Genomic DNA, 13,384 nt, shown 5'->3' with positions numbered 1-13,384 from the left:
GGGCGGCCTCTCAGCGGGGACCGGCTGATGGACGAGCGGGGAGGGAGCCGTTGTGGGGCTGGCGTGTGGGGCTGGCTTGGGCGCGGAGAGAGGGCGGGGGTTTTCCCGGCCGGGCGCGCATGTGTGGAGGCGGAGGGCGCATGCGCAGAGGCGGGGGACGACTTGGGCGCGTGCGGTGGGGGTGGGGGAGTTGGGCCTTTCCCCGCTTGTCACTCAAAGGGGCGAATGGCTGCCTCTGCCTCGGTTTCCCCGTTAGCCGGTGCCGGGCCCTCGGCGCGGGGCTCCCAGCTGGGCCTCGCCCGGTCACGTGGCACCCACAGCGCCGGGCCTCGAGAAGCGCGGCGGCCCCGGCCCTTGTAGCCGGCTTAGGCCGCTCTGATCTGTGGGTTCCCCATGTTAGCGCCACCCTTCCCCGCGCTGCGCTCGGCGCTGTACTTACCTTCTTTAAGGTGTCACAAGTCCTGTCTTGTCTTGGAGGAGGCTTCTACAGCCACCAGGGCTCCTAGCATCCCAGTTCCCTGGGGGCCCACTTTCTCCAGGGCCTCCGTTTGCTCTCTAGTGTCTGTTGCACTTGAGGACTTTGGGGACCCTATGTTGGGCGTTGGTCTCAAAGCACCCTATGCTAGGGGCTGCTGAGGGCTTGGAAGGTGGCTTTGTGCAGGTGTCCCAAGTGAGAGGGTTTGCCTGCCAGGGATGCTAGCCACAGGATGTTGCACTTGAGGACTCTGGGGACCCTATGTTGGGCGTTGGTCTCAAAGCACCCTATGCTAGGGGCTGCTGAGGGCTTGGAAGGTGGCTTTGTGCAGGTGTCCCAAGTGAGAGGGTTTGCCTGCCAGGGATGCTAGCCACAGGATGTTGGCTCCTTGGGCCCAGGAGGCTTAGGAAGAGAGGACCATGTTCACCTGATAGCAGTTCAGAGAGCTGAGTCCCTCAGAATGAGCTGCACCCTGGGTTTGTGCAGTGATTGCTAAAAGGGCCAGTTCCCATGAGCTCTGTTTTGGGGCTGTTGGAGGTGGAGCAAAATTGTCCTGTCTTGTCCTAGCTTCTTCCTCTTCTCATCCCTCAGGGTCAGAGCCCACAGCTTCAGCCAGGATGCCCGTTGCCCGGAGTTGGGTGTGTCGGAAGACCTATGTCACCCCTCGACGGCCCTTTGAGAAATCTCGTCTTGACCAGGAGCTGAAGCTCATTGGTGAGTGTGGTGGTAGGGACTCAGGCTGATGCCTGACCCTGGGAAGTGGGCTGCAGGGGATGGAGTGGGAGGGCACAGCAGAAGTTGCTCTCCCCTGGCTGTCAGAGCTAGCACTAGAGGGTGCTGTGCTATCATACGCAGCCTGCTGGATCAGCTAAGAATAATTTGCTGGTCTGCAGATTAATTTAACCCCATTAGTCTAGGCAACATTCAACCCACTGTCTCTTCAGTGAGTGGGATATGGTTCAGAACTGTGTTTTTGCTGCGGGAGTTGTCATAACAGCTATACAGCATCAGACTACAGGTTCCCAACTCCTCCAGGCTGATTCCAATATATCTGTTTTGAAATTGGGTGACCATGTCTGAACCCCATATTCAAGATATGGGGCTACCACAGATTTATAGAGCCAAGGTATTTTATCATACCATGTATACCTGTGGAACTCCTTGCCGGAGGAGGCTGTGAAGGCCAGGACTCTATTAGGGTTTAAAAAAGAGCTTGATAAACTTTTGCAGGTTAGGTCCATAAATGGCTATTAGCCAGGGGTAAAGTATGGTGCCCTAGCCTTCAGTACAAGGGCAGGAGATGGATGGCAGGAGATAAATCACTTGATCATTATCTTCTGTTCTCCTTCTCTGGGGCACCTGGCATTGGCCGCTGTTGGCAGACGGGATACTGGGCTGGATGGACCTTTGGTCTGACCCAGTATGGCCATTCTTATGTTACCTTTAATGAGTTCCAGCATTTTAATGTCTGCTGCACATTGACTTAGGGTGACCACCTGTCCTGTTTTTACTAAGACCCTTATTTAAGCTGTTTTACTTTTTAGCAGGCAGATATTATGAAAATGGTCACCCTGTGTCTGGGGTGGCAGCTGCTGCTGGGGTGCCCCACTCTGGGGCAGCTGTGAGTTTGGTGATGCCCTGTACCTCAAGAGTGGAGGTTCCTCCTTGGGGCAGCTGCTCTGTTTTGGGTGCCCTGCAATGGTTACCTGATTACCTCTGTTTTCAGAAACAACAAGAAGTCCTGTGGCACCTTTATAGGCTAACAGATATTTTGGAGTATAAGCTTTTGTGGGTAAAAAATGGGTCTTTGCTAATGAGAGCTTGTGCTCCAAAATGGGCTTGTCTACGCTACCACCCTACTTCAAAGGGAGGATGGTAAGTAGGGTGTTGGGAGACTAATGAAGTGCTGCGCTGCATATGCAGCTCTTCGTTAAGCTAATTCTTTCCCGTGGCAACTTCGAAGTGTTACATTTCAAAGTGCTGGCTTGCGTGTAGCTGCAGCTACATGCAAGCTGGTGCTTTGAAGTTGCCGCAGGGGAAAATTAGCTTAATGAAGCACTGCATCTGCAGCGCAGCACTTCATTAATAATCTCCTGACACCCTACTTACCATCCTCTCCAAGTAGGGGGGCAGTGTGGACACAACCAGTACCTTAGTCTATAAGGTGCCACAGGACTTTTTGTTCTGAAGCTAAACTAACCCAGCCACCCTTCTGGTACTTGTCACTATGCAAGACTTTGTTTTCACAGTATTTGACTGTTGTAGGGGACTGGCTCCAATACAGACCTTTGGGACATCACTTGTTACCTTTCTCTATACTGAAAACTGGGTGCTTGTTCTCTGGATATCCTGTGCCTCACCCCGGAGAGGCTGTGTCTTTGTGGTGGGGGAGGAGTTCCTGGATACCCAGCCCTTATGCCCCATCCAAGAGAGGGCCACCTGTTGTCCCTGTAGGTAACAGCCTTGCTTCTCTCCCAGGTGAGTATGGGCTGCGGAACAAGCGTGAGGTTTGGCGGGTGAAGTTCACCCTGGCTAAGATCCGTAAGGCGGCCCGGGAGCTGCTCACGCTGGACGAGAAGGACCCCAAGCGCCTTTTTGAAGGTAGGAGTGTCATGGAAGGCTTGCAAGGGTGGCAGGGGATGGGAGGGTGTGGGGCTGGGCTATGCCCCATGCAGCTTTCTGAGTGGTTGGTAGGGTGTGAAGAGTCAGGGTCCCTGAGGTTCTGACCACCATCTCACCAACTCCCCAGGCAATGCCCTGCTCCGGCGGCTGGTGCGTATCGGGGTGCTGGACGAAGGCAAGATGAAGCTGGATTATATCCTGGGCCTTAAGATTGAGGATTTCCTGGAGAGGCGCCTCCAGACCCAGGTCTTCAAGCTGGGCCTGGCCAAGTCCATCCACCATGCCCGGGTGCTGATCCGCCAGAGGCACATCCGGTAGGACAGGCCTGTGGGTGTGTGGCAGGGGGTGCGGTTGGCAGCAGCATTTTGGGGTTCCCAGCTCAGCAGCTTATGCTGGGTCTAGTGGCTTCAGCAGCAGGTGGGGCTGGGGGCTGGGAGCTTGGTCTCCTGAGTTCAGTTGCTGGCTGTGCAGCTGCTAGTTTGCCCATGTGATAGTGTCCTCTGGGCAGGGTGGGATGATGCAGCTGGCAGGTCACTGGCCCAGTTCCCAGTGCCTGACCTCTACGAGGACACAGTGTAGCTGGTCCCAATCATGTGGGGCATTTGGCTGTTGCTCCTCCCCTTCCCCGGCCTAAAACTTTGCACTTGCTGTGTTGTGTAGCGCTCCCGGATGAGCCTGTGGGGGTACATGGAGCCCCCTCCCCAATGGGGCCAGGCTGTGGTCTAGAGAGCCCCTGGACAGTCCAACCCTGCACGCTGGCTAGTGGGCGGTAGGGCGCCCATGTCGGCAAGGCTCACTGCGGCAGAGCCGTACACCTTGCGAAGGGCCAGGCCGTTCTACCAGCCCCCTGTACCATGGGGCTGCAGCACAGGTAACAAGCCACTGCCTGTTCTTTTGCCCCATGCTGAGGAGGGGCCTGTGAATGGGGAGCAGCTGAAATCAGGAATTGCTCCAGTTTTGCAGTGGAGACATAAGAACAGCCACACTGGGTCAGACCAAAGGTCCATCTAGCCCAGGAACGTGTTTGCCAGCGGAGGCCAATGCCTGGCCCCCCAGAGGGAGTGGCAGAACAGGGAATCACCAAAGCAGTCTGTCCCATGGCACCATTTCCAGCCTCTGACAGGGTAGGGACACAGTTCCTGCCTATCTTGGCTCATGTCCATTGAAGGACCTAATTGCCACGGATTTACCTAGATTTTTTTCAACCCTGTTAATCTTGGTCTTCATCCTCTGGCCAGGAGTTCCACAGGCCCATCATGGGCTGTGTGAAGGGAAACTTCCTTTGCTTGCTTTGAAACCTCTATCATCCTTTTACTATGGGGAACAACCAAACTAATTTTTCCGTATTCACTTTCTGTACACCAGTCGTGATCTAGCTCTCTAGCCGATCCCCCCCCTTAGTCTCCTTTATTCCAAGCTGAAAAGTCCAAGTCTCCTTAATCTTTTTATATGGCTCCCGTTCCAAGCCCCTAATTTTTGCCACTTTATGAATGTTTGCTAATGCCAATATCTCTTTGAGATGAAGCAACCACATTTGTATGCAGTGTTCATGATGTGGGAATACCGGGGGTTTATATGGCGGCAGTAAGATACAGGGCCGGGTTCTGATCTTTGCTACCCCACAGCTGATCTGGAGTCACCCCTTTCCTTTGGCTGACTCAACTGACGTCTGGTAACCAAGCCAGGAGTTGGCTCGGCAGTTGTGTGGGGTAGGGGAGACTCCTGTGTCTAAAGCAGCTGAGGTGCAGCTGGCTCTGGGGAGACTGAGGGGAGCCATGGTTTGGTGAAGAGGCAGGACATCTTCCCCACAGGTGGTTAAATCCGAGTAGGGGGCTGTGCTGTCCCTGAGCCCTAAGGATGGGGCTGTGCCTCTGGGCACTGTGGGTAAGTGGTGTCCCCATACCAGCCCTCACCTCTCACCACTTCCCCAGTGTGCGGAAGCAGGTGGTGAATATCCCGTCCTTCATCGTGCGCCTGGACTCGCAGAAGCACATCGACTTCTCGCTGCGCTCGCCCTACGGCGGCGGCCGGCCCGGCCGTGTCAAGAGGAAGAACGCCAAGAAGGGGCAGGGCGGTGCTGGTGGGGCAGATGAGGAAGAGGAGGATTAAAGGCCCCAGTGGTTGCCCTGCTGGGCAGCCTGCATTGCTGTATCTCTCAATAAACCAGTTTGGAGTGGAGCCTGAGCTGGGCGCTTGTGGGCTTTGGTTTGTTAATGGGGCCTGGGCAGCAGGGCTGCTTGTACCAAGGCCTGACTGGCAAAAATCAGGCCTGAGTCTTGCACTCAGGGTGGGGTGGGGTGGACCCTGCATGCAGGTGTGCTGCTTGTGTCACTGGCCTGGGCCGTGTGCCCTGCAGCAGGGAGTCCCCCAGCCTGCTGCTCTCTAAAGGAGCCTTGTTCTGGTAGGTGCTTACCCTGCCGATTCAAACCCTAGTGCTGCGTGGCCCTGGGGGGGTGAGGTAGGGAGGGGATTCCTGTTTCCAGAAGGACACCAGGGCTAGGCATAAATTTAAGCCTGATCAGTGGCTGGCTAATGGGAGGCACCTATTCCACACAGGCTGCGGAGTTCCATGGGGCGGGGGCTGAGACTTCTCTGGCCCATGTGGGGAAGCACCATGTGAGCTCAACTTGGAGGTGTGTCTGGCTCCAGGGTTGCTGGCTGGGCTGGGGGAGGGGAGTGTTACCCAACATGCCGTGCTGCTCCCCGTGTCCCCTGGGGTTTAGCCTCCTGGTCTCACTTCCTGGACCCCTGCATGAACCAAGCTCGAGGCTGTAGGCTGTTTCTGGGACCCTGTGTGACGGGGTGGGGGGCTGCCTGGCTGTCTAGAGCCACTCCCTGGGATTTATCTCCTCCCCTGGGGCAGAAAGGGGGCTGTTAGTGTTCCAGAGGTGAGAGGGAGGATGGGGGGCCCCGGAGGGCCTTTTGGGGGGTGTAGAACAAGGCAGGGAGCCAGGCTTGCAACTGGGCTGGGCTTGCTGGGAGGAGGTGGGGCCAGGGCCCTTCCCCAGCCTGCTGGGAAATGAAGGTAAAACGCTGGAGCAGAGCCAGGTGGGGGGGGAGGGGGAGGAGCTGTGGGCTGTGAGTTGCTGCCCCAGCTTGCTGCCGTGCAGCCCCTTGCTAGCACCCCCCCGCCCCCCCCCCCCCCCCGTGTGGCTGAGGTCGGAAGCAGAAGCTGGAGGGGCGGAAGCAGCTGTTTTTTTCTGAGTTGCTGAGGCGATTTTCAGTAAATTTGCTCCCCTGAGTCAGCGGCCGTGGTGCCAAGAGCCTTACGGGAACAGCCAGGCAAGGAACAGGGTCAGGCCGGAGTCACTGCCAGCTGCAGCAGCCGCGGGCGTGGGGCGTGGGAGCTGCTTACAGTGAGACGCAGCCAGCGCTGCTTGGGGTGGGGGCTCTGCTCTGTCCTGGGGTCTGGCTGGCTCAGCTCCTGGGACACGGGGCTTTTGCCGTTGATGTGGGATCTGAGCTGTGGGTGCTGTGAGGAGTCAGTGTGGCATTCCAGGGCCCAGGCAGCCCCCAAGCAGCACTGGAGGCCGGTTGCAGCACAGTGAGGTTTATTCCATCCCAAAGCAGTGGTACAAGCCCCTGGTGCAGCCTGGCCCCTGGGGGGTGGAGGTACCAGGCCCTCAGCTGAGCCTGGTGGGAGACCTGAGGTTGTGGAGGTGCACTCCGGGAGACCTGGTGCAGCCCAGTCTGACTCCTGTTGGAATAAAGGGGACCCAGGCCCCACGCTCCCAGAGCTGGGGGAGATCCCCCAAGTCCTGGCTTCCAGCCCCCGCCCTGTCTCTTGCTGTGGTGTTGTGTTTTCCATAGGACGTGGGAACAACCTGTCTTTCCCCTCAACTGTTTTGGACTTGGGGCAGCTCAGAGGGGGTCCCGCTCTGGGGTCTCCTCCCCCAGCTGTGCTGAAAGGGGCAGAGTTGTGGGGGCTGCTCTACCCCCCAGCCACCTTCCACAAGCCTTCCGGGGGGGGGGTCCTTGAGCACAGGCCCTGGTCCCCTTTGGGTCTAGCTGTGCAGACTGTTCGTAGGCTCCTTAGCAGCGCAGGGAGTTGCGTAGGGCCCGGGGCACAGGCAGCCCCTCCAGATCAGGCCCTCCCGTCCCTGCCCGGACACTTGCCCGCACGGCCCGTCGGCACAGCTCCTGCAGGGAGGGCACCTTGCAGCGCAGAGGACGGGCAAGCGCCAGGGGCTCAGGGCGGCTCCCCTGGGCCTCCAGGTAGCAGGGAGGTCCCGGGGGCCCCCCCCGTGCCAGGTAGTGTTCCACCAGCTGCACCACACAGGTGAAGGCGGGTGGGCGGGGGGCCCCCGGCAGCGTCTCCAGGTGGAAGGCCGCCCCCTGCTGCTGGATGCGCAGGTTGGTGATGCCGGCGCTGGTGCGGAGGCTCAGGGTGAAGAGGTGCCGGTGGTCCGAGGAGTCGCGCACCAGGAAGGCCCCCGGTGGGTGGGGGCTTAGCAGCCGCTTGGCCTCAGCCCCTGACAGGCTGCCCCAGTAGAAGCCGCTGGCCTCCAGCCGCTCCAGTGCTGTCTCCACCCGCTCGAAGTCCCCGCAGAAGCTCCGGTAGTGGTAGGAGGGGGCGGGGGGCCCACTCATGGCGGCGGGTGGGTACGGGCAGCAGTGCAGGCAGGGCCAGCACTGGGGGACCATCGCGCTGCCCAGGCTGAGTCCTTCCAGTCAGCAGGGTGCCTCCCGGGGGTTCATCTGGGGGGAGAAGGGGGTCAGTGGAAATGGGGGGTCCAGGGCTTGGCTAGCAAGGGGCTGTGGGTCGGTCGGGAGTGAGGAGCATCTCAGCACGGGGTGGGTTGATTTCCATATCCACAGGCATTTTGCACACTAGCTGTTAGTGACCCCAGGGCTGGGGAGAGAACCCAGAAGTCCGGGCTCCCCTTTCCATGCCCTGCCCTCTGCTCTAACCACTGGATCCCACCCCTCTCCCAGAGCAGAAGGGAGAACCCAAGAGTCCTAACTCCCAGCTCCCGCTGCTCTGCATGTGAGTCCCTAGGATTACATCCCAGACTGCAGGGCTGTGGACACTTGCCTGCCTGCTGGGATTTCAGTGCAGAACCCCCCCTGCACACGTGCCAGAGATTGTCTGATACACAAATCACTTCTGTACACACAGCAACGCAGGGATGCACAAACAGCCTGACACACATTTACTCACTCACCTTCCAGGTCACCTACTCCAACTTCTACATACACACGAGTGCAACCAGCCAGCAACACGCACCACCTACACCCCATACAATCACACCCTACAGGAGAACATACTGAAAATCTATGGGGGGGGCCTTTGCTGGAGCAGATGAGCCCCATGCTGTGTGGGTTTGTATACACACCATACACTTGACACACCCACAAAAAAACATACACCCCCACATTCACACACAAACACCATCGCAGAGCAACGTGCTGTATTCCATACAACTACACAAACACAACAGGTACATATGCAGCCTCTCACATCCATATAACACAAACAAGCTTAATAAATACAAAAAAATAGGTATGTCCTGTGTGTCCAGTTTGTTTCTGAGCATGTTGCAATACTAACACAAACTGTCACACACACCCACAGATAAAACATGAACACATTCAGAACAACCAAATATGCATGCATATATACACACAAGATGCACCCCTCCATTCAACCTCCCTTCCCCACACATGCACAATCCTCACACAGAGCACACCTAACACACAGACTGTCCTCCCCACGAAAACTAACACAACATATACCTGCCCACACAAGATGTGCACACACACACAATGCCCACACACAACATAAGCACAGGCACAATCCTCAAACAAAAAGTATACACAACATGCACACCATCCTCCCCACACAAATGTACACACACCTTCTCACACAAGATGTGCGCGCACGCACACACCCCCACACACCCCACAAACTCTCCGGCCTCACCTCCTAGGCCCACGGCCCCAGAAAGCAGGGTGTGATTCCTGCTTTTCCTTGGTGTGCCTGGACCCAAAGGGGCACAAACATTTTGAGGCTCCCCCCATTCCCCCCCAAGACATTCACTCCCTGTTCCAGGGTCCTCCAGGAACCCCTGAGCTCCAGGACAAACCTTCAGCTCCCCGCAGCCTTTTGAACTCTCCGCGGGCCTAGAAAAGAAGAAATGGGACCCAAGAGACGCACATTTGAATTGAAGCTCTTAGCCCCCCTCGGAACCTGTTCCATGAACGGTGAGTTGTGGCGTCAGAACTTCCGGCTCTGAAGAAGCGGGTCTGTCCCAGGAAAGCGCATCACCTAACCCGTTATTTCGCTGGTCTGCAAAGTGCTCCGGGAGGGATGCTTTGGTCTATGCCATTAAGGCAGGGCAGGATCTGCATCCTGCTCCAGGAACATGGAAAGCCCAGTTCTGGGAACTTTTACATAAGGCCTGTCGTGCAAAGCACTCGCATGAACCCTGGCAGCGACGTCCGCACGTGCGTAACAGCGCTTTGATCTGTCTGCGCATTGCTGCGCAACTGCCATTTCTTGGAAGTCCCCAGGCCTAAGGCCAGGGTGATGGGCACCCTCTACATTCAACCTCAACGCCTCCGCCGGCCCCAGCTAGGGTGACCACGCAGCAGGTGTGAACAAGCAGGCAGGAGCAGAAGGTCCTAGGGGCATAGGTAAGACAAAGGCCTGAATATTGACACAGTCCCTAGAAAACAGACACCCAGGTGCCCTCATCCCAAAAAGCTAAATTAAAGTCAATATTTAACCCCACCCCTGCCACAATTGACCCCACATAACTAAACTGAGCCCAATGCTACAGAACCAAGCCCCAGCTGTGAGCGGACCATAGCTCATCCCAGTCCCCAGCTGTGAGCTGCCCCCCGAAGGCAGCGGGATATTCAAGGGGGGCAGATATCAGGCTGGTCACCAGTGGGACCCGAATCCACCGCCAAGGAAAACCCGGTCGGCAAAACAAATAGACCCGCCGCTTGGAAAGAGTAATAATGAGAAACAGCCTTTAAAGACCCCCCCGCCGATTTCCCCCAGTCAATGCCCTGACCCATGGGGGTCTCACGCTCATGAGCAGCGCCCCCAGAGAAGGGTGTTGTTAAAAGTGCTCTTACCCCCCCGACTTAGGGGCAGGGGGCAAATCTGGGGGCCCTTGAGCCAGGGCTCCCCCAGATCTACCCCCCGCTGCCAAAAAGCTGTTTGCAAACTCCCCTGTCTCGAGTTGTGCCTGCCCCCCGCACCGCCCCCCGCACTACTCACCCCCGCACAGCCCGGCGCTCGCAGTCCTGGGGGGACCCAGCCGATCACCCGCACCCCGAGGCGCAGGGAGCCCCACGTGGGGCGCGGACCGACCAGGCGTGGCGGGGGGGCGGCGGGAGTAGGGAAAAGCCCCTTTGCCTGTGCACCGGGCGCGGGATGCACTGGGGGGGGCGGGTCTGCTCCCGCCCCCCGCTGATTGACACCCGGCCAGAGTCTCGGCGGGCGGGATGGGGGGGCCCGAGGGAGGGGAGTGTTTATTTTTGTGAATGGGCCCCGTTCCCATTGGCCGCGGGGGCGGGCCGGCGGCCTGTGATTGGCAGGCAGGGCTGGGCCCCCCCGCCCCCCCCGCACAGGGAGATTCCTGGAAGAGCGGAGGGAGTGTTGGGAAAGGGGGGGCGCTGCCCCCTCCCTCCCCGAGGGCGTGAACCCCCCCGCCCGAAACTCCGGCCCGTCCTTAACCCTTCCGCGCCCGCGCGGGGCAGCCGAGCGCTTCCTCCCCCCACTCCCACCTCTTCCACCGCCCCAATTCCCCTCCCCCAGCCCCCCTCCTCTTCCTCCCCTCCCCCAGCCGGCTCCCAGCCCCTTCCTCCCCGGGGCCCCTTCCTTTTTCCTCCCACCTTTCCTGCTCTACCCCGATACCCCTCTCCGCCCCTCCTCCGCCTTTGGCCCCGCCCCCACTCCGGCATCTTCTGCCCCCTCCCTGCCTCCCCCCACCCGCCTCGGCTCCCCCCCACATCGCCCTTTTCCTTCCCTGCCTTCCCTGTCTGCCCCTGCCCCTCCCCCACTGCTCGCTCTGTCCCTTCCCCAAAGCTTCAGGGCCACGGGGGCAGGTGGGGGTGCACAGGGGCCAGCTCAGGCCAGTCCAGCCCTTGGTCTGGCTGGGGGGTGCGTGTGTCGGGGGGGTGCAATGCTGGTGCCTGGCAGTGGGGCTAAGACCCAGCCAACTCCTCACACGGGTGAACCACCAGAGAGGAAGGACATGGGCTGGTTCAGTGCTGGCGCCCCCTGGAGAGGGGACAGGCCCTGCCCCATTCCCTGCCCCCTGAGCCAGCCAGGCCCTGCCCTGCCCTGGGACCAAGTGGGAGCCAGCAGCCCCCCTGGGAGGGGGCAGGGCCTCTGCCCCATTCCCTGTCCTGTGCGGAGCAGAACAAGAGATCTTAGGAAGAACCATTTAAAGACTGGGCACGTGCAGTGATCTATGTCCCTGGTGCCCCCTGCTGGGGAAGGACACCCCCAAATACTGCCTGCCTGCCCCCCCAGGCAGTGTGGTGCCCAGGCCCCCAGAGAGAGCATATGGGGGAGCCACTGCAGAACCCAGGAGTCCGGGGGCGGAGGGGTGTGTGGAATATCTGCTGTCCCCAGCTCAGGTTTCAGGGTCTGCCCCTGGGGGGTGCTGGGGCTTGGCCACAGGAGGCGGGCCCACAATGGAATGAGGAGAGCTGATGGATGATTGACAGGTGTCAGTAGCACCCAGCTGGGTCTCCATGCTCTGTGCTGGCAGGCCTAGCAGTGTCCTCATCTCACTGCGTCTCAGAACCAGGCCCAGGGGGCTGTGGGCCAAAGCCCGGACACACCCCAGGGCCCTTTGCTGGGAATTCACCAGCCCTCATAACCCTCCCCTGGGCCCAGCTGAGAGCCCTCACCCCCTGAGGGGACAGGGAAACTGAGGCACAAGGGGACGAACTTGCCCAGACCAAGTCATTGTCCCAGCAGTGGAGAGAACCCAGGAGTCCTGGCTTCCAGCCCCCTCCCCCATCTCTCCTGGCTCCCCTCCACTGCCCACACCATGTGGAGGAACTTCCCCCCCGCCCCCCCACCCCAGAGGCAGGTTCCCCTGGCTGATGCTGGTTGGCAGTGGGATTATTTCATTTCCCAGCCTTGATTGCACACTGAGGGCCCCTGAGGACAGCCTGTGAAAGGAATGCCCAGTCTGGGCCTGGCGTGCTCCGGTGGCACTGAATGGGGCGTGGGCCTGTCCCAGCTCATCCAGCCCCAAGGCGGGGACTGCCTGGCCCCGGCGGCTGGGAATGGGACCTTTCCCTTCGCAGAGCACTGGCTCCACTCTGGGAGCGTCATTCCTGGTCTGTAGCCGTCATGTGCTGCATTTGCTGGATCTCAGCCCTGTTCCCAGGTGTCCCCCCTCCCAGGGGCTCAACACCCCACCAGTGCCACCCCGGCTGCCAATCACCCTCCTTTCACCCCGGCAGAGAGGCTTCCTGCACGGTCTGGGAGGAGCTCTGGTGGGGGCAGGGGCTGTGCATGCTGTGGGGGTGGTGTCTCTGGGCCCGTGTTACAGGCGTCGTCGGGGGAGGAGCGCACTCCCTGGGGTTCCTGGCTAGCCCGGTGTTTATGAGCGGCTGGTTCCTGGCAGTGGCGAGGTGCTGGTAAGGGCTGGCTGCTTCCTAGCAGCCATTAGCAGAGGCGCGCGGCAGAATGCTAAACAGCAATCACAACAAAGGCTGAGTGGCCAGAGTTGGCGGGGGGAGCTGCCGGATACTCCCTAAAGGAAACCCCCCCCCCCTTGCTAACACTCCTTCCCCATGAGGGGACCCCCCCCATTTGGCTTTTGGTGGTGGGGTCATTGGACAGCCCTGAGCAGAGGCCAGAGAGCTCGTTCCACCAGTGGGGACAGGGAGGGGGTTGCTTTAGCAGCTTCCCTGTCCCTGCAAGAGCTAAGGAGGGAGAGGTGTGTTTGGGGGCGTGTCATGGTGTGTCCTCCCCCTGCCTCCTGCTGGAGGGACTCAGGACTTGCCCGCTCTGTGTCATTGACCCTGCGCTGCTCCCTGAATACCCAGCCCTTTCGCCCCATCCCAGAGCCAGGCAAGGGGTCCCTAACCCTGCACCCCACCCCAAGCGAGCCCCTCTCCCCAGGGGTTACACACACTCCTGGCGCAGGGACAGGGGCTGGGGGCTGCCAGGTCAGGGGGAGGCTGGTTTGTGGGTCTGCGTTTATTACAAATCTGGAGATGAACAACGTGTGGAATAACACACACAGCCGTGGGGCAGCCCCTCCACCTCCCGGCCCTGAGCTCTCGCCAGCTCCCCAACCCTGGGAC

General features: G+C 59.5%; 3 protein-coding genes across 4 annotated transcripts in view; 2 read left to right on the top strand and 1 right to left on the bottom strand.

Annotated features, from left to right (window-relative positions):
• The first annotated feature begins 1,036 nt into the window (after nt 1–1,036).
• On the top strand, nt 1,037–5,281 carry RPS9 (ribosomal protein S9). Its single transcript, XM_075016043.1, has 4 exons — nt 1,037–1,189; nt 2,954–3,076; nt 3,225–3,411; nt 5,029–5,281. The coding sequence occupies exons 1-4, from the start codon at nt 1,093–1,095 to the stop codon at nt 5,204–5,206; spliced, it is 585 nt and encodes a 194-aa protein (XP_074872144.1). The 5' UTR covers nt 1,037–1,092; the 3' UTR covers nt 5,207–5,281.
• A 1,350-nt stretch (nt 5,282–6,631) lies between these two features.
• Nucleotides 6,632–10,534, bottom strand: LOC142024238 (suppressor of cytokine signaling 3-like). 2 transcript variants are annotated; one of them, XM_075016042.1, is made up of 3 exons: nt 10,329–10,534; nt 9,184–9,220; nt 6,632–7,795 (listed from the first exon to the last, which is right to left on the bottom strand). In XM_075016042.1, the coding sequence occupies exon 3, from the start codon at nt 7,739–7,741 to the stop codon at nt 7,130–7,132; it is 612 nt and encodes a 203-aa protein (XP_074872143.1). In that variant the 5' UTR covers nt 7,742–7,795; nt 9,184–9,220; nt 10,329–10,534; the 3' UTR covers nt 6,632–7,129. The 2 variants fall into 2 exon arrangements, with proteins under 2 accessions (XP_074872143.1, XP_074872142.1); XM_075016041.1 differs by lacking the exon at nt 9,184–9,220 and having other exon boundaries at nt 10,329–10,532.
• Nucleotides 9,295–13,384, top strand: part of LOC142025268 (platelet glycoprotein VI-like) — a 47,929-nt gene continuing 43,839 nt past the window's right edge. Inside the window, exons 1-2 of the mRNA XM_075017893.1 lie at nt 9,295–9,301; nt 12,625–12,712. Of these exons, the coding sequence (XP_074873994.1) occupies nt 9,295–9,301; nt 12,625–12,712 (95 nt within the window). The remainder of the gene's footprint in view (nt 9,302–12,624; nt 12,713–13,384) is intronic.

This window comes from Carettochelys insculpta, chromosome 22, assembly GCF_033958435.1.
Source record: "Carettochelys insculpta isolate YL-2023 chromosome 22, ASM3395843v1, whole genome shotgun sequence".
In the NCBI taxonomy this organism is placed as follows: Eukaryota; Metazoa; Chordata; order Testudines; family Carettochelyidae; genus Carettochelys; species Carettochelys insculpta.
This window is presented reverse-complemented; position numbering and strand designations above follow the sequence as displayed.